Here is a 26,028-nt window from a genome sequence, read left to right as displayed (position 1 = left end):
AAGATCTCATGAAATATATGGCCTCTAGAGAGGTCAGTGTTTTTCTATTTTTAGACCTACTGACCTAGTTTTTGATCGCACGTGACCCAGTTTCGAATTCAACCTAGATATCATCAAGGTGAACATTCAGACCAACTTTCATACAGATCCCATGAAAAATATGGCCTTTAGAGAGGTCACAAGGTTTTTCTATTATTTGACCTACTGACCTAGTTTTTGATGGCACGTGACCCAGTTTCGAACTTGACCTAGATATCAAGGTGAACGTTCTGACCAATTTTCATGAAGATCTTGTGAAATATATGGCCTCTAGAGAGGTCACAAGGTTTTTCTATTTTTAGACCTACTGACCTAGTTTTTGATGGCACATGACCCAGTTTCGACCTTGACCTAGATATCATCAAGGTGAACATTCTGACCAATTTTCATGAAGATCTTATGAAATATATGGCCTCTAGAGAGGTCACAAGGTTTTTCTATTTTTAGACCTACTGACCTAGTTTTTGAAGGCACGTGACCCAGTTTCGAACCTGACCTAGATATCATCAAGATGAACATTCTGAATAACTTTCATAAAGATCCCATGAAAAATGTGACCTCTAGAGTGGTCACAAGCAAAAGTTTACGGACGGACGGAAGCACGCACGCACGGACGACGGACACAGCGCGATCACTTTGTGACAGGTGAGCTAACAAGAGCACTGCAACGCAACGCAAATGCAGAGCAATGTTCACACAAAAGAAAGTCATATCACCTTTGACCACTAAGTTTGACCTTGACATTGAAGTGAGTCATCCGAAACATGTGGTCTGCACATCGTTTCAATGAGGTGAACATTTGTGTCAGGTTTCTTTGAAATCCATCAAGGGGTTCAAGAGTTACAGAGCAGAAGGGAAATGGCTAACCAACACACAGACAGTCAGACGGACATCGAGGCAATAACATAACACGTCCTTTTGGGCGTATAAAAAGGAATCAAGATCTTATGGTGATACAAGTTGTGTGCAAATTTGGTTAAAATCAAATCATAAATGAAGCTGCTATTGTGCAGACAAGGTCAAAATAGCCAATTTTGGCCCTTTCAGGGGCCATAACTCTGGAACCCATTAGGAGTTTTGGCCAGTTCAAGAAAGGAACCAAGATCTTATGGTGACACAAGTTTTGTGCAAGTTTGATTAAATTCAAATCATAAATGCTGTTATTGTGCAGACAAGGTCAAAATAGCTAATTCCAGCCCTATCAGTGGCCATAACTCTGGAACACATTATAGGATTAGGCCGGTTCAAGAGAGGAACCAAGAGTCTATGGTGACACAAGTTTTGTGCAAGTTTGGTAAAAATCAAATCATAAATGAAGCTGCTGTTGTGCAGACAAGGTCAAAATAGCTAGTTTTGACCTTTGACCTACTGATCTCAAAACCAATAGGGGTCATCTGCTGGTTATGACCAACCTCCCTATCAACTTTCAAGACCCTAGGCCCAAGCGTTCTTAAGTTATTAGACTTGTCCAAAATTGAATGTTAACAGCAGAACTGCTGATAATTCACAACAGACAAAATACCTCTTCAGTACTTAAAAACATCTATATTTTAGAATTACAGATCATACTTGTATTTTTCAGCAAATTCATTTGTATACTCCTTTTCTGGTATAATTTCTTTCACAGCTGTCTCAATGGCTTCATACTGGTTAATATGGTCTTTGGTGCAGAATGTTGTCAAACTCTGAAATTCATCTAAAAAGTCTTTGCTGAAAAAAAAAGATTTCTCTAATTAGACATTAGACATACTTAATGAATACCAAAGTAGAGCTTTTGATAAAATAATTCTCCGCTTCATTTAATTGGGAAGATGAAAGCACATGTATCCATATACTGCTTCATTTAAATTGGAAGGATGAAAGCACATGTCTCCTTATAACACTTCATTTAAATGGAAGGATGAAAGCACATGTCTCCCAATACTACTTCATTTAATGGAAGGATGAAAGCACACGTCTCTTTATACCACTTCATTTAAATGGAAGGATGAAAGCACATGTCTCCCAATACTACTTCATTTAATGGAAGGATGAAAGCACATGTCTCCTTATTCCACTTCATTTAAATGGAAGGATGAAAGCACATGTCTCCCAATACTACTTCATTTAAATGGAAGGATGAAAGCACATGTCTCCCTTTACCGCTTCATTTAAATGGAAGGATGAAAGCACATGTCTCCCTATACTGCTTCATTTAAATGGAAGGATGAAAGCACATGTCTCCCTATACCGCTTCATTTAAATGGAAGGTGAAAGCACATGTCTCCCTATACTGTGACATTTAAATGGAAGGATGAAAGCATGTCTCCCAATACCGCTTCATTTAAATGGAAGGATGAAAGCACATGTCTCCCTATACTGCTTCATTTAAATGGAAGGATGAAAGCACATGTCTCCCATAACACTTCATTTAAATGGAAGATGAAGCCATTGTCTCCCAATACTGCTTCATTTAAATGGAAGGATGAAAGCACATGTCTCCTATACCGCTTCATTTAAATGGAAGGATGAAAGCATGTCTCCCAATACTGCTTCATTTAAATGGAAGGATGAAAGCACATGTCTCCTTATAACACTTCATTTAAATGGAAGGATGAAAGCACATGTCTCCCAATACCACTTCATTTAAATGGAAGGATGAAAGCACATGTCTCCCTATACTGCTTCATTTAAATGGAAGGATGAAAGCACATGTCTCCCAATACCACTTCATTTAAATGGAAGGATGAAAGCACATGTCTCCCTTTACTGCTTCATTTAAATGGAATGATGAAAGCACATGTCTCCCTTTACTGCTTCATTTAAATGGAAGGATGAAAGCACATGTCTCCCAATACTGCTTCATTTAAATGGAAGGATGAAAGCACATGTCTCCCTATACCACTTCATTTAAATGGAAGGATGAAAGCACATGTCTCCCAATACTGCTTCATTTAAATGGAAGGATGAAAGCACATGTCTCCCTTTACTGCTTCATTTAAATGGAAGGATGAAAGCACATGTCTCCCTATAACACTTCATTTAAATGGAAGGATGAAAGCACATGTCTCCCAATACTGCTTCATTTAAATGGAAGGATGAAAAGCACATGTCTCCTGATACCACTTCATTTAAATGGAAGGATGAGAGCACTTGTCTCCCAATACTGCTTCATTTAAATGGAAGGATGAAAAGCACATGTCTCCTGATACCACTTCATTTAAATGGAAGGATGAAAGCACATGTCTCCCAATACTGCTTCATTTAAATGGAAGGATGAAAAGCACATGTCTCCTGATACCACTTCATTTAAATGGAAGGATGAAAGCACATGTGTCCCTATACCACTTCATTTAAATGGAAGGATGAAAGCACATGTCTCCCAATACCACTTCATTTAAATGGAAGGATAAAAGCACATGTCTCCTTATACCACTTCATTTAAATGGAAGGATGAAAGCACATGTCTCCCAATACTGCTTCATTTAAATGGAAGGATGAAAAGCACATGTCTCCTGATACCACTTCATTTAAATGGAAGGATGAGAGCACTTGTCTCCCAATACTGCTTCATTTAAATGGAAGGATGAAAGCACATGTCTTCCTATACTACTTCATTTAAATGGAGGATGAAAGCACATGTCTCCCTATACCACTTCATTTAAATGGAAGGATGAAAGCACATGTCTCCCTATATCACTTCATTTAAATGGAAGGATGAAAGCACATGTCTACCCTACACTGCTTCATTTGAATGAAAGGATGAAAGCACATGTCTCCTGATACCACTTCATTTAAATGGAAGAATGAAAGCATACTGCTTCATTTAATGTGACATTGTAAACCAGAGGGTCAAGATGGCCCTAGGTCGCTCACTTGAGTAATACACCATAACTGTGTAAACATGTTTGACCTAGTGATTTCATGGAGACAAATTTTCTGACCAATTTTCATTAAGACTGAACAAAAAATGTGGCCTCTTGAGTGTAAACAAGCATTTTCTTGACCTAGTGACCTAGTTTTTGACCCCACAAGACCCAGATTAGAACTCGTCCAATATTTCACAAAAACAAACATTCTGACAAAGATTGGGGAAGATTGGAGTCAAAAAGTGGCCTCTAGAGTGTAAACAAGCTTTTCCTTTGATTTGACCTAGTGACCTGGTATGTGACCCAGACTAAAATCATCCAAGACTTCCTGATAACAAACATTCTGACGAAGTTTTATGAAGATAGAATTAAAAATATGGCCCTTAAGAGTGTGAACAAGCTTTTTCTTTGATTTGACCGGGTGACCCAGTTTTTGACCCCGCCTGACCCAGATAAAAATTCATTCACGCTTTCATGGAGACAAACATTCTGACCAAGTAATAGAGGGCCATAATGGCTCTATATCGCTCACCTGTTATCATTGCACTTAAGGACAAGAAGGTCAAAAAATCATAATCAAGATCAATCAAAAGAATTATGAGAAAATTTAGTTGAAATTTTCTTAAAGTTACTTCAAATAAAATTATTTTCAAATCAGGCCAGTAGTTTCATACAAGAAATTTTCTGTATAGCCATATGGGAAAATGAGCCCCTCCCCCAGGCGACCACTTTTTCAATGAATCAAAATTATTGAAGGAATTTAATTGGTAGAGGGTCACCCAAGAAACATTTGTGTAAAATTATTTTGAAAACGGACTAGCAGTTTCTGACAAAAAGATTTTCAAAGTTCTATACATGTATAGGCATATAGGGAAAATAAGCAAAACCATTTGGGGGCCATGTTTTTCACTGAATCAAAATTATTTGAAGGAATATAGTAGAGGGTCACCCAAGGAACACTAGTCTTGTGTAAAATTGTTTTAAAATCAGTTTTCTATATAGCCATAAGTCCAAAGGACAGGAACAACAAAGGGAAGAAATTTAACAAAAAAGAAAATAAAATCTTACAAGGTACAGATATGTCAAAATACACCTAAAAATTGGAGGTACCATCCATGTTGTACCACACAAAAGTGGTCTCGGTTTTTCCCTACGGCCAATAATAAAAAAGTTACTAATAAGTTATTTATAGTAGCATAAGGCCATACCAAATTGATTAATAGTACTTCAGAAAATTTTCAAAAAAAATGGGAGCGAGCGAGCGAATTTTTTTTTTTTTTTTTTTTTTCAATTTTGATTTTTTCAGAGGCGGGTAGCAATTTTACATGGAGCGAGCGGGTATTTTTTTTTTTTTTTGCAGTTATGATTATACATGAAGATAACATTTCTTTGAGAATAACACAGAACTGAAACATTTACAGTGCGACTAAGACAGTAGATAGCTTTTCTGTATGTTTTAAAGACTATACATGAATGGTTTTGCAAATAAATTCTTGCTAAAACTCACTGAATCACTTTGTTTTTATTTTGTATTTATAATTACTGAGGGATGAGTGTCTTATTTTTAATTTTGATTGTTCTACATTAATCTGAAGGCATGCCCATTTAACAGCAGAGGAATATTTAAGACAAAACAGGCACCCAAGTGGAATAACATATCTTCTGAAACCCAGTTAGATGGCTTCGACACATGAGCAACTTTGTGCCCCTAGTGAAACTCCAAACGGTAGAGGTGAGGGGAAAGTAATAAATCACTTGACCAATGAGACCAAATGGAGTTGGGCACACAAATGCTTCGACATTACTCGAATCCATTGGAATAATTTCTTAACAGATAAGGTTAGCTTAAGTTTTTGTGGTAGAGGTTCATTTCAGTCAAAAATGATAACAGACGGACAAAAAATGATCCCAATATGGCCACTCTTTAAAAGTGTTATTTGTTGTGCTTTGACTGACCAAGAAATTTTGAGTTGGGAAGGTCTGTTTTTTCAGATTCTTTCTTTCAATCAATTCACGGCCAATTAATATACAAACAGGGAAAATTGGGGTTACAATACGACCGATTTTATTTTTTATATCTACACAACTTATTTGAAAAGCTGAACATGTTTTAAAAATGAATATATGCATTTTGATAGAATATCTGACTGCCGTACTAAAGAAGTTAGGTTCAAAACCATTTGGGCCCGAGACAATTAATGTGATGGATCAGTCAGGATCCGTGAACAAACTTTTTTTTCAAGAAAGCACTAGCTTTGGCTCTAGATCTAAAATATTTAACTAAACAACTGATAACAAATGGTTTGAAAACTTTATCTGAACAATATTTCTATGTTGAATCCAAATATTTTCAATTTGAATCCCCGTGGCCGTGCACGTCTTACAAGTCGGGCTTTGTACTTTTCATTGTATAATTTGAATAATCGTAGAACGTGCCTACTTCATCACCTACCGGCACATCGAAGGCCATGTGTGGCACTAGCACAGACACTCCAGATTTAAAACAAATGATGAACAACACCATAATTCCTGACTTTTTCCTGACTTTGTGTCATCGGCTACATCTATTACAAACGCATGGATTCCAATCAATATCACTTTGACGAATTAAAACAGCGATAAAACCTGTTTAGCATTATCATTCCGGACCGCGTAATCAGAAAAAAAAAAATTTTGGGGGATTTTTATGTACGTGCAGGCGGGTGAATTTTTTTTCTTTTTCTCGGGAATGAAATCATTGATGCAGTAGTTCCGACGAACAACAAATCAATTTGGTATCACCTAAAAGGGAAGTAATTAAAAAAAAAAATTTTTGTGAGTGAACAAAAGAAGGATCTGCCAAATAAAAACAAAAAGCACTGCAATGCAATGCAAATGCAGAGCAATATACACACAAAAAGTCATATGACCTTTGACCCCTAAGTGTGACCTTGACCTTGAAGTGAGCCATCCGAAACATGCGCTCTGCACATCGTTTCAATGAGGTGAACATTTGTGTCAGGTTTCTTTGAAATCCTTCAAGGAGTTCAAGAGTTACAGAGCGGAAGGGAAATTGCTAACCAACAGACAGACAGACGGACACCGAGGCGATAACATAACACGTCCCTTCAGGCATATAAAAACGAATCAAGATCTTATATAAGGTGATACAAGTTGTGTGCAAGTTTGGTTAAAATCATAAATGAAGCTGCTATTGTGCAGACAAGGTCAAAATAGTTAATTTTGGCCCTTTCTGGGGCCATAACTCTGGAACCCCTTATGGGATCTGGCCAGTTCAAGGAAGTAACCAAGATCTTATGGTGACACAAGTTTTCGTGCAAGTTTGATTAAATTCAAATCATAAATGAAGCTGCTATTGTGCAGACAAGGTCAAAATAGCTAATTCTGGGCCTTTCAGGGGCCATCACTCTGGAACACATTATGGAATCTGGCCAGTTCAAGAAAGGAACCAAGATCTTATGGTGATACAAGTTGTGTGCAAGTTTGGTTAAAATAAAATCATAAATGAAGCTGCTATTGTGCAGACAAGGTCAAAATAGCAAATTCTGGCCCTTTCAGGGGCCATAACTCTGGAACCCATAAATCTGGCCAGTTCAAGAAAGGACAAAGATCTTATGGTGATACAAGTTGTGTGCAAGTTTGGTAAAAATCGAATCATAAAATAGCTGCTATTGTGCAGACAAGGTCAAAATAGCTAATTTTGGCCCTTTTAGGGGCCATATCTCTGGAACCCATAATGGGATTTGGCCAGCTCAAGAAAGGAACCAAGATCTTATGGTGATACAAGTTGTGTGCAAGTTTGGTTAAAACAAGAGCTCGTAGAACACGAAATACCTCCCTTGATGCATTCAGTAATTGCACAAGAACCAGAAATTATTTGCTCACTGTAAATAAAAGTTCTACTGTTCTGGTTCAATGTCACCTTGACCTTTGACCTATTGAACTCAAAATCAACAGGGGTCATCTGCTGGTAAGGATCAACCTCACTATTAAGTTTCGTGATCCTAGGCCCAAGCGTTCTTGAGGTATCGTCCAGAAAGGGTTTAACTTTTCCGGGTCAATGTGACCTTGACCTTTAGCCTACTGACCTCAAAATTGATAGGGGTCATCTACTGGTCATGACCAATCTCCTATCAAGTTTTCTGGTCCTAGGCACAAGTGTTCTCAAGTAATCATCTGGAAACGGTTTAACTGTTCCAGGTCACTGTAACCTTGTCCTTTGACCTACTGACCTCAAAATCAATAGGGGTCATCTGCTGGTCATGATTAACCTCTCTCTAAACTTTCATGATCCGTGGCCTAAGCATTCTTGAGTTATCATCCGGAAACCGTTTAACTGTTCCTGGTCAATGTGACCTTGATCTTTGACCTAATGACCTCAAAATCAATACGGGTCATCTGCTGGTCATGACCAACCTCCCTATCAATTTTCCTGATCCTAAGCTTAACCGTTCTTGAGTTTTCATCTGGAAACCGTTTAACTGTTCCTGGTCACTGTGTCCTTGACCTTTGACCTACTGATATCAAAATCAATAGGGGTCATCTGCTGGTGATGATCAACCTCCCTATCAACTTTCACGATCCTAGGCCCAAGCATTCTTAAGCTGACCTTGACCTTTGACATACTGATCTCAAAATCAATAGGGGTCATCAGCTGGTGATGATCAACCTTCCTATAAACTTTCATGATCCTAGGCCAAAGCGTTCTTGAGTTATCATTCGGAAACGGATTGGTCTACATTCCGACCGACCGACAGACCGACATCTGCAAAACAATATACCCCTCCTTCTTCGAAGGGGGGCATAATAAAATCATAAATGAAACCACTAACGTGCAGACAAGAAATTGTTGACGCACGCACAATAGCAAAGTCTGGCCCTTTAAGGGGCAATAACTCTAACACCCATGATGGGATCTGGCCAGTTTTCGAAAGGAACCGAGATAACAATGCCAATACAATAAAATCTGTATCATGTCAATACAAGTTTTGTATAAGTTTGATCAATATTGCTTGCAAAATGTGGTCTCTTATATAATCGTGTTCGGAAGAAATTGTGGACGGATGGACAACGGACGAAGGGCGATCACAAAAGCTCACCGTCACTATGTGACAGGTGAGTTAAAAATGCAGCCCCTATTGCATACACAAGGTTTTTCTTTGATTTGACCAGGTGACCTAATTAACCCAGATGACCCAGATTCAAGCTTCACCTAGATTTTATCATGAAAATCAATCTTATCAAATTTCACAAATATCCAGTAAAAATGCAGCCCCTATTGCACACACACCACTTTTTCTTTGATTTGACCAAGTCACCTAGCTTTTGATCTGAGTTGACCAAGTTTCAAACTTGACCTAGATTTCACCAATTCTCTTGAGTTTCCAACTTAAAATGTGGTCTCTAGAGTGTTTACAAGATTTTCCTTTGATCTGGCCTAGTGACCTATTTTTGACCCCACATGACCCAGATTCGAATTTGACAAGATTTTCCTTTGATCTGACCTTGGCAAGGTGAAATTTTTTTAAAATCTTGGTAGTGTGTCACCAAATGAATATTCCTGTGAAATCATTACAAAAATCAGACCAGCAGTTAAGGAGATCTCGCTTGGTGATTTTTAGCTCTGGCGGCCAGTTTTTTTGGCAACCAGAGTTCTGCATGGAATTCAATTCTTTGTGTAATTTTGAAAGGGGGCCACCCAAGGATCATTCCTGTGATGTTTGGTGTAAATTTGCCCAGAGGTTTTGAAGAAGAACATTTTTTTAGAAACTGTTGACACACGACAGACGACGGACATCGAGCGGTCACAAAAGCTCACCTTAATCCTTTGGCTCAGGTGAGCTAAAAAAACTACAGTTGCATCCATGGAAAGTGGACCTTACAAAATTCTTTAGCAGGAAATTCCAATTTTCTAAATACATAAAGGGCATTAATCCGGACAAAATGCTCATCAGAGTTAGTTTTTGGCCTGCATAATCAATTAATAATGACAAACAACTTTGCAAAATTTCAAAGATATTGCATTTAAAGTATTCAAAATAAAATGGACCAAAACAAAATTTCAACCAAGAAATTCCAACTTTGTAGTACAAAAGGGCCAAAATTCTGACAAACAAAGCTATATATTATTGTTTTAGAAAAGAAGTGGACCTAAACGAAAATCTAATTTAACTCTGGAACCAGCAATCAAATGATAAGGATAAGTAAACAAATATAAAATGTTGAAATATTAAAAAATACATTACCATTGTTGGACTAAAATCTCCTGGTTAGCTTGATGATGGTCGAGGAAATATGGTAAAGTTTTATTGCTATAATGTTCTTGGTGACTTTTCAGCTCACACAACGAGAGAATGTATTTGTTATGTAACTTATGCAGCTTCATGCTTGCCTGCACATAACTCTGTTTGGCACTTTCCAACTTGTTTCCAGCTTTCCCTGCAATCATAAATCATATACAATCATAACTCTGTTTCGCACTTTCCAACTTGTTTCCAGCTTTCCCTGCAATCATATATCATATACAATCATAAATCTGTTTCGCACTTTCCAACTTGTTTCCAGTTTTCCCTGCAATCATAAATCATACACAATCATATCTCTGTTTCACACTTTCCAACTTGTTTCCAGCTTTCCCTGCAATCATATATCATATAAAATCATAACTCTGTTTGGCACTTTCCAACTGGTTTCCAGCTTTCCCTGTAATCATAAATCATACACAATCATATCTCTGTTTCGCACTTTCCAACTTGTTTCCCACTTTCCCTGCAATCATATATCATATAAAATCATAACTCTGTTTGGCACTTTCCAACTGGTTTCAAGCTTTCCCTGCAATCAAAAATCATACACAATCATATCTCTGTTTCACACTTTCCAACTTGTTTCCAGCTTTCCCTGCAATCATAAATCATATACAATCATAACTCTGTTTGGCACTTTCCAACTTGTTTCCAGCTTTCCCTACAATCATAAATCAGATACAATCATACCTCTGTTTCGCACTTTCCAACTTGTTTCCAACTTTGCCTGCAATCATAAATCAGATACAATCATATCTCTGTTTGGCACTTTCCAACTTGTTTCCAGCTTTCCCTACAATCATAAATCAGATACAATCATAACTCTGTTTCGCACTTTCCAACTTGTTTCCAACTTTCCCTGCAATCATAAATCAGATACAATCATATCTCTGTTTGGCACTTTCCAACTGATTTCCAGCTTTCCCTGCAATCATAAATCATATACAATCATGACTCTGTTTGGCACTTTCCAACTTGTTACCAGCTTTCCCTGCAATCATAAATTATATACAATCATAACTCTGTTTGGCACTTTCCAACTTGTTACCAGCTTTCCCTGCAATCATAAATCATATACAATCATAACTCTCTTTGGCACTTTCCAACTTGTTTCCAGCTTTCCCTGCAATCATTAATCAGATACAATCATAACTCTGTTTCACACTTTCCAACTTGTTTCCAACTTTCCCTGCAATCATAAATCATATACAATTTATTCTTTCCTCCTGTTACAAAATCCTGGAATCTAAACAAATAGCTGCACTTATATTGAGGAGTGAAAAATCATTGTGCAAGTCATAGATGATGTTTTATATTAATTAACACATGCCTGGGTAACCTCAGAACTAATAGAGATGGTACTGTTCAAGAGGGTTATGATGCCCTTGATCACCAGATACATGTCTGGGAAACTACAGAACTACTACAGATAGTTACACCAGAGTTATGATGGCCACTGATCACCAGACACATGCCTGGGAAACCAAAGAACTACTTAAGTGTCACAATAGGGCTATCATGACCTTTAATCACTTAATACATGCTTGGAAAACCACAGAAATGTTAGAGGTGGTATTGTCACAAGAGCATTATGATGGACCTTGGTCACTTAATACATGCTTGGAAAAAAACAAAATTACTAGAGATGGTACTGTTACATCAGGTTATGATGGCCATTGATCACCATACACATGCCTGGGAAACCACAGAACTATTAAAGTTGTACTGCCACAATAGGGCTAACATGGCCTTTGATTACTTAATACATGCTTGGAAAACCTTTTAGAGGTGGTACTGTCACAAGAGGGCTATGATGGACCTTGATCAAACTTTATACATGCTTGAAAAAACCACACAACTATTAGAGGTGGTACTGTCACAAGACAGCTATGATGGACCTTGATCACTTAATACATGCTTGGAAAAACCAAAGAACTAAATAAATCGAGGTGGTACTGTTACAAGAGGGCTATGATGGACCTTGATCACTTAATACATGCTTGGAAAACCACAGAACTTTTAGAGGTGGTACTGTCAAGATGGCTATGATGGACCTTAGTCACTTAATACATGCTTGGAAAACCACAGAACTATTAGAGGTAGTGCTGTAACAAGATGGCTGTGATGGACCTTGATCACTTAATACATGCTTGGAAAACCACAGAACTTTTAGAGGTGGTACTGTCACAAGACGGCTGTGATGGACCTTGATCACTTAATACATGCATGGAAAACCAAAGAACTAATAAAGGTGGTACTGTCACAAGAGGGCTATGATGGGCCTTGATCACTTAATACATGCTTGGAAAAACCACAGAACTTTTAGAGGTGGTACTGTCACAAGATGGCTATGATGGACCATGGCCACTTAATACATGCTTGGAAAACCACAGAACTATTAGAGGTAGTGCTGTAACAAGATGGCTGTGATGGACCTTGATCACTTAATACATGCTTGGAAAACCACAGAACTTTTAGAGGTAGTGCTGTAACAAGACGGCTATGATGGACCTTGATCACTTAATACATGCTTGGAAAACCACAGAACTTTTAGAGGTAGTGCTGTAACAAGAGGGCTATGATGGACCTTGATCACTTAATACATGCTTGGAAAACCACAGAACTTTTAGAGGTAGTGCTGTAACAAGACGGCTATGATGGACCATTGTCACTTAATACATGCTTGGAAAACCACAGAACGTTTAGAGGTAGTGCTGTAACAAGACGGCTATGATGGACCATGGTCACTTAATACATGCTTGGAAAACCACAGAACTTTTAGAGGTAGTGCTGTAACAAGACGGCTATGATGGACCGTGGTCACTTAATACATGCTTGGAAAACCACAGAACTTTAGAGGTAGTGCTGTAACAAGACGGCTATGATGGACCTTGATCACTTAATACATGCTTGGAAAACCACAGAACTTTTAGAGGTAGTGCTGTAACAAGACGGCTATGATGGACCTTAGTCACTTAATACATGCTTGGAAAACCACAGAACTATTAGAGGTAGTGCTGTAACAAGACGGCTATGATGGACCTTGATCACTTAATACATGCTTGGAAAACCACAGAACTTTTAGAGGTAGTGCTGTAACAAGACGGCTATAATGGACCTTGATCACTTAATACATGCTTGGAAAACCACAGAACTTTTAGAGGTAGTGCTGTAACAAGAGGGCTATGATGGACCTTGATCACTTAATACATGCTTGGAAAACCACAGAACTTTTAGAGGTGATACTGTCACAAGAGGGCTATGATGGACCTTGATCACTTAATACATGCTTGGAAAACCACAGAACTTTTAGAGCTGGTACTGTCACAAGATGGCTATGATGGACCTTGATCACTTAATACATGCTTGGAAAACCACAGAACTTTTAGAGGTGGTACTGTCACAAGATGGCTGTGATGGACCATGGTCACTTAATACATGCTTGGAAAACCACAGAACTATTAGAGGTAGTGCTGTAACAAGATGGCTGTGATGGACCTTGATCACTTAATACATGCTTGGAAGACCACAGAACTTTTAGAGGTGGTACTGTCACAAGATGGCTGTGATGGACCATGGTCACTTAATACATGCTTGGAAAACCACAGAACTATTAGAGGTAGTGCTGTAACAAGATGGCTGTGATGGACCTTGATCACTTAATACATGCTTGGAAAACCACAGAACTATTAGAGGTAGTGCTGTAACAAGACGGCTATGATGGACCATGGTCACTTAATACATGCTTGGAAAACCACAGAACTTTTAGAGGTAGTGCTGTAACAAGACAGCTGTGATGGACCTTGATCACTTAATACATGCTTGGAAAACCACAGAACTTTTAGAGGTAGTGCTGTAACAAGACGGCTATGATGGACCTTGATCACTTAATACATGCTTGGAAAACCAAAGAACTAATAAAGGTGGTACTGTCAGAAGAGGGCTATGATGGACCTTGATCACTTAATACATGCTTGGAAAAACCACAGAACTTTTTAAGGTGGTACTGTCACAAGATGGCTATGATGGACCTTGATCACTTAATACATGCTTGAAAAACCACAGAACTATTAGAGGTAGTGCTGTAACAAGACAGCTATGATAGACCTAGATCACTTAAAACATGACTGAAGATTTGCTGGTTCAAGTAATATAATCAAGTTTCACTGAAATGTCTGCAGTATTTAAGGAGTTACAAAAATAACACAGACTAACAGGCTGACAGACAGACAGAAGGAAGGACAGATGGGCATAGTCACAACTATACTGTCCTCCCTTTTGGAAGCATTAACCCTTACCATGCTAAACACAACTGACTCTGCTTTTGCGACTAGAGTAGATCATGATCAGCCTACACATCCGTGCAGTCTTATCATGACCTGCACTGTTCGCCATTTAGTAAGTGTCTTTTTTGTAAGCATCACTTTCAACAGTTAATGGTGCTGTTCAAATTAAAAAAGATAGGCAAGTTCATTAGGTAAATTTAGCAGGATAAGGGTTAAAACATCTACACATCATGGTGATTATCATGTCTTTCACTGTAATCCCTTTTCCAACTGTGGAGGTAGTTAACAGACATTTTCTGCAACAGACATAACAGACACATGACTGACCAACCACATGACTGACCAACCACATGGCTGACCAACCAACTGACTGACCCCAACCACATGACTGACCAACCACATGACTGACCAACCAACTGACTGACCAACCACATGGCTAACCAACCACATGACTGACCAACCAACTGACTAACCAACCACATGGCTAACCAACCACATGACTGACCAACCAACTGACTGACCAACAACATGATTGACCAACCACATGACTGACCAACCACATGACTGATGGCAAGATGAACAAGCTACAAAACACAATTATAATGGTCCAAGTTATCTACTCTAAGTAGTCATTTGCTTTTTTGAACTACATTTATACATTACGGTAAAAGAGGTAGGAAGTGTTTCATAAACACTTTACAACATAAGATATATCTACATCAAGTGGTTACACAGGCTAAAGATAACAGAGCACTTATAACCAAGGACTAAATAAAAAAGGTACAGTACTGATTTATATAGGTATATTATAAAGTCTAAAACATTTACTTTTAACAATCTAAATGGTAAACTAAATAATGCTTTTGGTAAAAGCCCATTTGTCCATGTACTTTTTTATTTAACAAAAGCAAATCCAGCCATAGCATAAATAGTGCATGTCAAATTGTGGGAATATGGGCCGCCGTGAGAAAAATATTGAGAAATACAGAGACCTATACCACATTGTAGATTGAAGTGAGTTATTGTAATTTCCCATGTATCTCTTTCCAGACACGCGACTGGAAAAAGTTATGACGTCATAAATATGGTGGCTTAAGAAAAAATAAAAAATCGTAGGCTGCTAAATAAATACAGGTGACAACGTCTTTGAAAACTATGTTATGATTGCAAAATTGATATATTTAGTGATGGTAATGTTTATTCTAGCAGATAAAACACTTTTATGGAAAAGGATGGAATTCATTATGCTTAACCTTTTCCCACATCGATACGTTTATCACCGTATCTATCGATTACCAAACAGAAACGTATTGACCCGTGTCTATCGGTTCCCCGATAGAAACGTATTATACCTATTAACGGCCATTTGAACAGAATTGTTTTATCCCGTGTCTCATAATCAATCGCTTTATTTTCGTTCTTTTCCTAAAGAAACAAATTCCGAATGTTTACTAACTCAAAATATGGGATTTCGTCATCATTATTTACGTAAAAGATCATGTGGTTACTATTTGAATTTATCGAGTACTTTGCAAAGAAAGACACCGGGGTTTTTTCCTACATGTGCATGACGCTACGTCATGGAAAATTACTGAGAAAACTACTTGCAACTAGCCGTTTCGCGGGGCTTTCCTCGTTCTAAAAATAACAACCATTTAACATCAAAGTATTTTTAAATGTGTTAGGGCATGAAGGTCACGCGTGATACATGCAGATTTCCCCTAAACAACAATTTGTGTATATGATGGCTTGGAATTTATGGCCTTACATAACGGGAAGTGTTAATCAAAACAGAAGGACCGCGGCTTTCAAGTATTTTATGACACCCCAAGAGTTAATTGCAGCGGAAGTCACCTGTGATGTACCGACGTTTGATCATCAAAATATTACGTAATATTATCTTAAAAATATTTAATTTTTAGCACAAGAATACTGTAGTCGGTTACGAGTCTCGATCTCCGTGATCTTTTCGCACTTTCAGAAATTTTACGATCCATTATTTTTGTAGTGTTATTCAGTTTGATGGTTGTTTTTTATATAAATACTTACCGATTCCTATTCGGAAGATAAGTCTATTAACTATAAATCAAACTTTCAAACATCAAAATGAAATTGTATATGAATTTCAATGTGAAAGTAATCCAAAGCAGAATTTTATGCCTAAAAATATATATTCCCGTACTTTAACACTTTATATCTTCGAAACTCAAAGAGAAACTACAATAAATTTTGTATCATCGGAAAGCGAATTTAAATTGCTATAAACTTTATATTGACAAAAATAATGTCAAACTTACAGAAAATATTAAAATAATGACATTTTTAACATGAGTGTGTGTAATCACAAAATAATGCCAACACCTCTGTTCAGATAAGACAGTCACCTTTATCAGCCATATACCGATTATTGATAATTGATTATCACTGATCAGTGTTATGTAAAAGAGGTTACTTTGGCTTCTGTTCTGTGTGGTAAAGGGTTAAAATGAAAAAAAAAATATCCATATATATCAAAAATGACGAAAACAAATGAATAGCGATATTAAGTGAGCAAATGTCTATTTAATGGCACAGTTTGTTCGATTTAAAATAGAAATAGTCTGATAATCTATCACTACAATAGTCAATTAGCATAATTATATGTTTGTTTGTTTGTTTGTTTTGGATTTAACGCCGTTTTTCAACAGTATTTCAGTTATGTAACGGCAGGCAGTTAACCTAACCAGTGTTCCTGGATTCTGTACCAGTACAAACCTGTTCTCCGCAAGTAACTGCCAACTTCCCCACATGAATCAGAGGTGGAGGACTAATGATTTCAGACACAATGTCGTTTATCAAATAGTCAGGGAGAACACATGCCCCGCCCGAGGATCAAACTCGCGACCCCGCGATCCGTAGACCGACGCTCTACCTACTGAGCTAAGCGGGTGGGATAATTATATGTATCTATAAACCCTTGTTATCTGTATGAGTGTGTCAGATCAGTTTAATGCCCCGACACTGTGGTCAGAACTCAAAATCAATAGAAAAAATATATGTTACAATTTCAACAAGAGCCATGTTAGACATGGCCAATCCCCCCACCGGGCATATTATAACTGAAGGCTAAAGTTCCTGGCAAGTTAGTGTCTGAAAATATTAATTTTGGGGAAAGCTTTGAAGAACCATTTAGTTGTGGTCCGCATCTGGGGTTTTAAAGATGTGGAAGAAAGAATAAGTCAGTGGTGAGGTGGTTTACTGCTAAATTTTATTAATTTTCATGAACAGTATAGCTATGATGTTTTTCTATATGGCTACTGTAAAAAGAAGGAATGGAAAGCTAACAGGGAACACGAGTGCAAGAATGTCACAATATATGCCCGTCACAGCAAATTTCTTTACTCTTGCAGCTGTATTTGCAAATGGAATTTTAATTTTGTGGTTGTTTAGTAATCATTGTAAGTCTTTTGTTTTTCTAAGTCCACAAAAAACTCCTTACCAGGTAGAGATATCTTAAAATACACGTAAAATTGGAAAGTAACATCCATGTTGTACCACAGAAAAGTAGTCTTGTCTTTTCCCTACGGTCAATAATAAAAATGTTACAATATAAGTTATTTATAGTTACAACTAAGGGAAGTTAATCTTAAAAAAAAAAAAAAAAAAAAAAAAAAAAAAATTGCAAGTCCACAAAAAAATCTTTACCAGATAGAGATTGGTCAAAATACACCACAAAGGGAGGTAATTCTAAAGAAGGGAACTGCGCATGACACTTCGTCTCATGATGGTGTATAATTGTGCCAAGTTACATCAAAATCCATCCATGCATGAAGAAAAAATGCTTCGGACAATGTCATTCTTGTATCTGACCTTTGGCCTCTAAGTGTGACCTTGACCTTAGACCTAGGGACCTGGATCTTGTGCATGACATTCTGTCTCGTGGTGGTGAACATTTGTGCCAAGTTATATCAAAATCCCTCTATGCATGAAGAAGAAATGCTCCGGACAATTTTTTTTTAAGAAAATATGATAAAGGGGAATAACTCAAAAAAAAAGGCAAGACAGAGTTATTGTTCTTGCACATTGCACTTCCTCCCAATGTGTTCTATCAGTGTATGAAGTTTGAAGAAAATCCCTCCAGTACTTTTGGAGTTATGCTCCGGACAAAATTTTTTAAGAAAATAAGATAAAGGGGAATAACTCAAACAAGAGGGCCAAGATGGCCCTAGGTCGCTCACCTAAGAAACACACCATAACAGTGTAAAACATGTTTGACCTAGTGATTTCATGGAAACAAATATTCTGACCAATTTTCATTAAGATTGGACCAAAAAATTGGTCTCTTGTGATAAAACAAGCATTTTCTTAGATTATGATATGACCTAGTTTTTGACCCTAGATGACCCATGTTCAAACTCGACCTAGATTTTATCAAGGCAATAATCCTGACCAAATTTCATAAAAATCAATTGAAAAAAACAGTATCTATCGCATACACAAGATTTTTCTTTAATTTGACCTAGTGACCTAGTTTTTGACCTCAGATAACCCATATTCAAACTCTACATAGATTTCATCAAGGCAATCACTCTGACCAAATTTCATGAAGATCAATTGAAAACTACATCCTCTATTGCATACACAATGCTTTTCTTCGATTTGACCTAGTGACCTAGTTTTTGACCCCAGATGACCCATTTTCGAACTCGGCCTAGATTTTATCAAGGTAATCATTCTGGCTAAATTTCATGAAGATCAGTTGAAAAATACAGCCTCTATCGCATACACAAGGTTTTTCCTTGATTTGACCTAGTGACCTAGTTTTTAATCCCAGATGACCCATTTTCGAACTCGGCCTAGATTTCATCAAGGCAATCATTCTGACTAATGTTCATGAAGATGATGATAGAAGATCAATTGAAAAATACAGCCTCTATCGCATACACAAAGTTTTTCTTTGATTTGACCTAGTGACCTAGTTTTTGACCCGAGATGACCCATTTTTGAATTCGGCCTAGATTTCATCAAGGCTATCATTCTGACCAAAATTCATGAAGAATAATTGAAAAATACAGCCTCTATCGCATACACAAGGTTTTTCTTTGATTTGACCTAGTGACCTAGTTTTTGACCCGAGATGACCCATTTTCAAACTCGGCCTAGATTTCATCAAGTCAATCATTCTGACCAATATTCATGAAGATAAATTGAAAAATACAGCCTCTATCGCATACACAAGGTTTTTCTTTGATTTGACCTAGTGACCTAGTTTTTGACCCGAGACGACCCATTTTTGAACTCGGCCTAGATTTCATCAAGGTTATCATTCTGACCAATATTCATGAAGATTAATTGAAAAATACAGCCTCTATCGCATACACAAGGTTTCTCTTTGATTTGACCTAGTGACCTAGTTTTTGACCCGAGATGACCCATTTTCGAACTCGGCCTAGATTTCATCAAGGTTATCAATCTGGCCAATATTCATGAAGTTTAATTGAAAAATACAGCCTCTATCGCATACACAAGCTAAATGTTGAAAGACGACGGACGACAGACGACAGACGACGGGCGACGGACGCCGGACATTGAGCGATCAGAAAAACTCACCTGAGCATTGCTCAGGTGAGCTAAAAATAGGCAAGGTAGAGTTATTGTTCTTGCACACTGCACTTCCTCCCAATGTGTTCTATCGGTGTATGAAGTTTGAAGAAAATCCCTCCAGTACTTTCGGAGTTATGCTCCGGACAAAGATCGTTGCGGACGCACGCACGCACAGACGGAGAGCATTTCTAATATCCCCTTCGCCTTTGGCGGGGGGATAAAAAATGCTTTTTCTAATGCATTTACAGCTTGTTGTAAACTATTTTGTAATGCTGACTCTCGTATTGAAATTGATAAATCCAATCAACTAAAACTAAGTTAAAGACATCTACGAAAGGAATCACCAGAAGATTTCTCTAAGAATGTTTTTGTCCAGCATACTAGTGGTCTATGATATCATCGTCGTTTAGCGCTACAGTATATTTACGTTTTACAGAAGAAAATTTATAATACTAAAAACAACACATTTAGTCCTTTCAATGAACAAGATTTGGTCACTAATCACATCCCTTCATTTGTATTTTCAAGCAAAGTTCGCATATATGATCAGCAATACTATTTTTGATTCCTTAATTGCATATACAATTAGATTATGTTCGTTTCATACATAATTTAACCTCTAATTCATGTACCACTTCTAATTTATTAAATCGTATAACTTCATTGTCGAACTGATATTTACCTCATGTGAAAAAAAATATTGTGACAAAGTATATGCAGATTCTGAAAAAAACATTCCCAGCAATTACAGGGTGTGCTGTTCCGTCGTTTCATATGATTCCTTTACTCTTTATACCTATTTACCAAATAATCCAATGACTTACAAAGGAACTGCTTTAATTAAACGCCATTTCTTGTGTATTTAATTTCAGTTAAGCCTTTTCCTGCCTGTAACATTGCTAAAAAATAATTTCCATGTGAACCTATGAGGCAGTTTGTCAAAGCATCTCCTTATTAAACGATGTCCGGTAAGGGAATGCAGTTTTCAAAAGATAATAAGTAATCCATGAGAACTACTTCTGCCTAGCTTGTCGTATGATTTAGATAACATTAAACACAGTTATGTGTGGCTACTATGTGAAAAACAATTTACGCATTCTTGATGAAGATTTCAAAACTAACAATCAGTTGTTGCTCAAATAGTTGACTTTTTTTTTTATGTCAGGGAGGTGTAGTTATTAAATGAAACTAACAATTCAAAGACTACAATACTGCATCGCTTGGGATTGATATATATCCATATCTCATGCCCATTAGCACCAGCTTATTATAATGATATTTAACGGATTTCATAATACTAAAGGACCAGAGGCTATTTACATATTTAATGTAAATATTTACTCGATCATTTTTGTGTTTCAATTAATAGCGTGCCCTCAGTTTCCCTTGCGTGAATTAGACACTCAGCAGTCGGGGGATTAAGTTTATGTATAATGTTCTATAACATTGGAGATACAGAGTGTGAGCATTATTGCCAAACTACTGTTCAAGCACACCAGTATTGTTTTGCAACTGACCGTTCCAAGGCTTTGCCGCACTACGTTCCTTTATTTTACGTTTTAAGCTTTCTGTCTATTGGCTTTACTTCGTTCCGGTATTTCTTATGTGCATTGCTGCAGAGTTTTACGGTTCAAATATGCGTTGCATTAACATGAATCAGAGTTTATCACAAATCGGATCTGTTGAGAAATATTTTCAGTTTCAGAGAAAGAATGATGAAAAAAAGAAAATGAAATGGTTATCCCCTGCCCTGATGCCCCTCCTCCTGCAATTAGCTAAACATAATTACGGAAAGCCCATTATAAACGTTTAAATGAATAAATAATATTGTTTATAGATACTTTTGTTATCGCGGAGCTGAAGAGAATTAAGTAAAACGCTTTCAGTGTTGATGTCAAGTTTGAATGCATATGATTAACCAGTAATTCTGAGTAATTGAGTCGACTATTATGAATCTAACTTTAAGAAAATATCTGTTAAATTTCCACCGGCATAGTCGTCTTGATCGTACTTAAATCTTGTTTAAATAAAATTGCAAACAATGCATGTAATATGCACATGTTCTAATGCTGTACATGTTCTAATAATAACATCATAGACAATTACTTATGCCGACACTGATTTGTATTGCATTTTCGACAAAATCCTTTCCTTCTAGGTACTGATTAAAACCAGATATTAATAACGTATTTTCCCTTATTGTATGTTATATTTCTTGTAACGTTTGGAAATAATCTTATTTCAGATTCAACGCCATGAGATTAGTCGAAAATATTTTATTTCAAGAGGTAGAAGCGACATGTAAAAATGCATTGTAAATTAGGTGGGTGGGGTACAAAAAAAAACCAATTAAAATAAACTTAATTATACTTTCTACTGAGAAAGTGCAAATATAATATATTTGATCTGTCCAATTGGCTTGTTTAGTAACATCATATCTGATATTATAAGCAATTTTACTAATATTTTTAATTATTATTCAGCAGTATTATTTTCGTAAACGGTCGCCATATTGATGACGTCATTTCCGGATCCAGTCGCAGTCCCCAAAAGAGATACATACATATTATTTTTTGTCTTGGACCAAGGAATAATTTGGTATATGTGGCTATATTTCTCAACTACTTTCGAGCAGGATTACGAATGGCCGTGGACTAAAAGACAAGTGCTTGGAGATGTTAAATAGTACATGATATGGATTAATTGTTGTGGCAAAATATCAGTGTAAATATTCAAAAGTATAAGTACTGCATAGTATAATGGCGTTTTTAATTTTAGCAACATGTAAATCAACAATCAGTACTTAGCACTCTCTTTTAAAACAGAAGATATAGGAAGTAAGTTCAATTAATACTGTGAAATCATTTAATTCAGACAGCAAGAAATTTCGTGGCTTTGGCCAAAATAGCTGTTTTGTGGGAAAGTAAATTTGTGGATATTTGTGAAATATTCAAAAAGAAAAGTCGGCTCCAATTAAAGTGTCAAAACCGTAGTTGAACTTGTGCATGTGTCATTTCCTGCCGAGAAACGTGTAACGTGTATTGGGCAATAATGCATCGGACGCAAATCTAGCAATTAATTTATAATATTTAATAGTCCCTAAGTACTAGTAGTTTACTACATGTCAGTAAAAACTAGAGCTATCACTAAAGGTGATGAATGTACCCCCCGCATGCACTGACACAGTACATTGCAATTTGATGCACACAAGATTGCATAATAATGTGGACTGTATGTATATAGACTGTATGTATACAGTATAGTAACAAAAAAACAAAGTCCCATATCTATGCAGAATATTTATCTAAAAGAATCTAACATGCACCATGCACAACTAGGGTTGGTACTGATCACTTGTGTGAAGTTTCATTAAATTGTGTGCAAGGGTTTGGTAGATTAGGCACGCACAAGATTGCATAATTATGCAGACTGTATGTACATAGTATGTTAACAAGAAACAAAGTCCCATAACTCTGCAATTTTTGTCGCTGAAAGAACCTAACATGCCCCATGCACAACTACTGTTGTTACTGATCACTTGTGTGAAGTTTCATTAAATTGTGTCAAGAGGATGAGGAGAGATGGTGCGCACAAGATTGTGTCTATGTATATAGTATAGTAACAAAAAAACAAAGTCCCATAACTCTGCAAATTTTTTTTCTGAAAGAACCTTACATGCCCCATGCACAACTACTGTTGTTACTGATCACTTGTGTGAAGTTTCATTAAATTGTGTCAAGGGGATGAGGAGAGATGGTGCGCACAAGATTGTGTCTATGTATATATAGTATAGTAACAAAAAAACAAAGTCCCATAACTCTGCAATTTTTTTTTCTAAAAGAACCTAACATGCCCCATGCACAACTACTGTTGGTACTGATCACTTGTGTGAAGTTTCATTAAATTGTGTCAAGGGGATGAGGAGAGATGGTGCGCACAAGATTGTGTCTATGTATATAGTATAGTAAGAATAAAACAAAGTCCCATAACACTGCAAATTTTTTTTCTAAAAGAACCTAACATGCCCCATGCACAACTACTGTTGGTACTGATCACTTGTGTGAAGTTTCATTAAATTGTGTCAAGGGGATAAGGGGAGATGGTGCGCACAAGACTGCGTCTACGGACAGATGGCCAGACGGACAGACAGACAGACAACCTGAAACCAGTATACCCCCCCTTACAACTTTGTTGTCGGGGGGTACAATAAAGACTAGTGTATAAACATTTCAGAGTGGGGCTGAATAAATGCAAATAACAGCCACATCATAGTGCAGTCTGTAAAAAAAAGAAAAGCAAGAGGGCCAAGATGGCCCTAGGTGACAGACGCTCACCTGAGTAACATACCATAACAGTGTAAACATGTTTTACCTAGTGATATCATGATGACAAATATACTAACCAATTTTCATTAAAGCAGCATGCCTCCAGATAGTTCGACAACAAAAATAAAAAAAATTTTTTAGATATCTTGAAATAAATGCTATATTTCTTAAGAAAGCTTTAAAACTTAATTACTGACAAACTTTATGTTATGGAAACACATGAGAATTTGCTGTTTTTACTACTTTTTACGATGAAAATCGCCTTTGTCACGCTTTTACTCCAGGTAAACTGTCTCGATTATAAATATCTATATTTTGAAGTCATTATTCACTACTTCAGCTATAGTGCTATTGGTTACGACGACGGAAAAATGTCTTTACTGCCGCGGCGATCCGGGGTTCGATTCCCGGCACGGTCATATTTTTTTCTTGATTTGGAACTTTTAAAATATTTTAGAAATAACAAGAGCTGTCTCCATAGGATGACACATGCCCCCGATGGCACTTTGAATGAATAGTTATGGCCAATGTTAGAGTTTAGGACCTTTGACCTACGGACCTGGGTCTTGCGCGTGACACGTCATCTTACTGTGGTACACATCCATGCCCAATATTTTTAAAATCCAAGCATGAATGACAAAGATATGGACCGGACACGCCCATCAATGCACTATGTTGAAATATGACCTTTAACGTCTAAGTGTGACCTTGACCTTTGAGCTACGGACCTGGGGCTTGCGCACGACACGTCGTCTTACTGTGGTACACATTTATGCCAAGTTATTTGAAAATCCATCCATGGATGACAAAGATATGGACCGGACACGAATGCACTATCATGAAAAATGACCTTTAACGTCTAAGTGTGACCTTGACCTTTGAGCTACGGACCTGGGTCTTGCACGCGACACGTCGTCTTACTGTGGTACACATTCATGTCAAGTTATTTGAAAATCCATCCATGGATGACAAAGATATGGACCGGACACGCCCAACTATCATGAAAAATGACCTTTAACGTCTAAGTGTGACCTTGACCTTTGAGCTACGGACCTGGGTCTTTCGCGCGACATGTCGTCTTACTGTGGTACACATTCATGCCAAGTTATTTGAAAATCCATCCATCGATGACAAAGATATGGACCGGACACGAAAATTGCGGACAGACTGACAGACCGACAGACCGACAGACAGACAGACGGTTCAAAAACTATATGCCTCCCTTCGGGGGCATAAAAATTCATATTCTAATGTTCATAATATGACCAAAACTTCAATTTGAAAGAAAGATTATTTTTTAGCCAAATCTGGAGGCATGCTGCTTTAAGACTGGACCAAAAAAATGTGGCCTCTGGAGTGTAAACAAGCATTTTCTTTGAATTGACCTAGTGACCTAGCTTTTTTCCCCACATGCCCCAGTTTAGAATTTGCTCATTTCATAAAAAAAAAAATTTCTGACAAAGTTTGGGAAGTTGGGGGAAAAAAAAGGGGCCTCTAGGTGTATACAGTTTTCCCTTTGATTTGCCCTTTCCCCTTTTTTTGACCTAGTGCCCAGTTTTGAAATTATCCGATTTCATGATAACAAAAATTCTGACCAAGTTTTTTTGAAGATAAAATAAAAAATGTGCCCCTGGGTGTATTT

General features: G+C 37.2%; 1 protein-coding gene across 6 annotated transcripts in view; it reads right to left on the bottom strand.

Moving 5' to 3' along the window:
* The window catches only part of LOC123543036 (tyrosine-protein kinase Fer-like), a 261,407-nt gene that overhangs the window by 121,229 nt on the left and 114,150 nt on the right, over window positions 1-26,028 (bottom strand). For all 6 annotated transcript variants that reach the window (XR_008368679.1, XM_053531772.1, XM_053531773.1 and 3 more), the window contains 2 exons: window positions 10,133-10,325; window positions 1,609-1,749 (listed from right to left, as the gene is read on the bottom strand). Coding sequence is in view for 5 of the 6 variants with exons in the window: in XM_053531772.1 (XP_053387747.1) it covers window positions 1,609-1,749; window positions 10,133-10,325 (334 nt within the window). In the remaining variant the exon portion in view is untranslated. The remainder of the gene's footprint in view (window positions 1-1,608; window positions 1,750-10,132; window positions 10,326-26,028) is intronic.

This window comes from Mercenaria mercenaria, chromosome 19 (assembly GCF_021730395.1).
Source record: "Mercenaria mercenaria strain notata chromosome 19, MADL_Memer_1, whole genome shotgun sequence".
Taxonomy (NCBI): Eukaryota; Metazoa; Mollusca; class Bivalvia; order Venerida; family Veneridae; genus Mercenaria; species Mercenaria mercenaria.
This window is presented reverse-complemented; position numbering and strand designations above follow the sequence as displayed.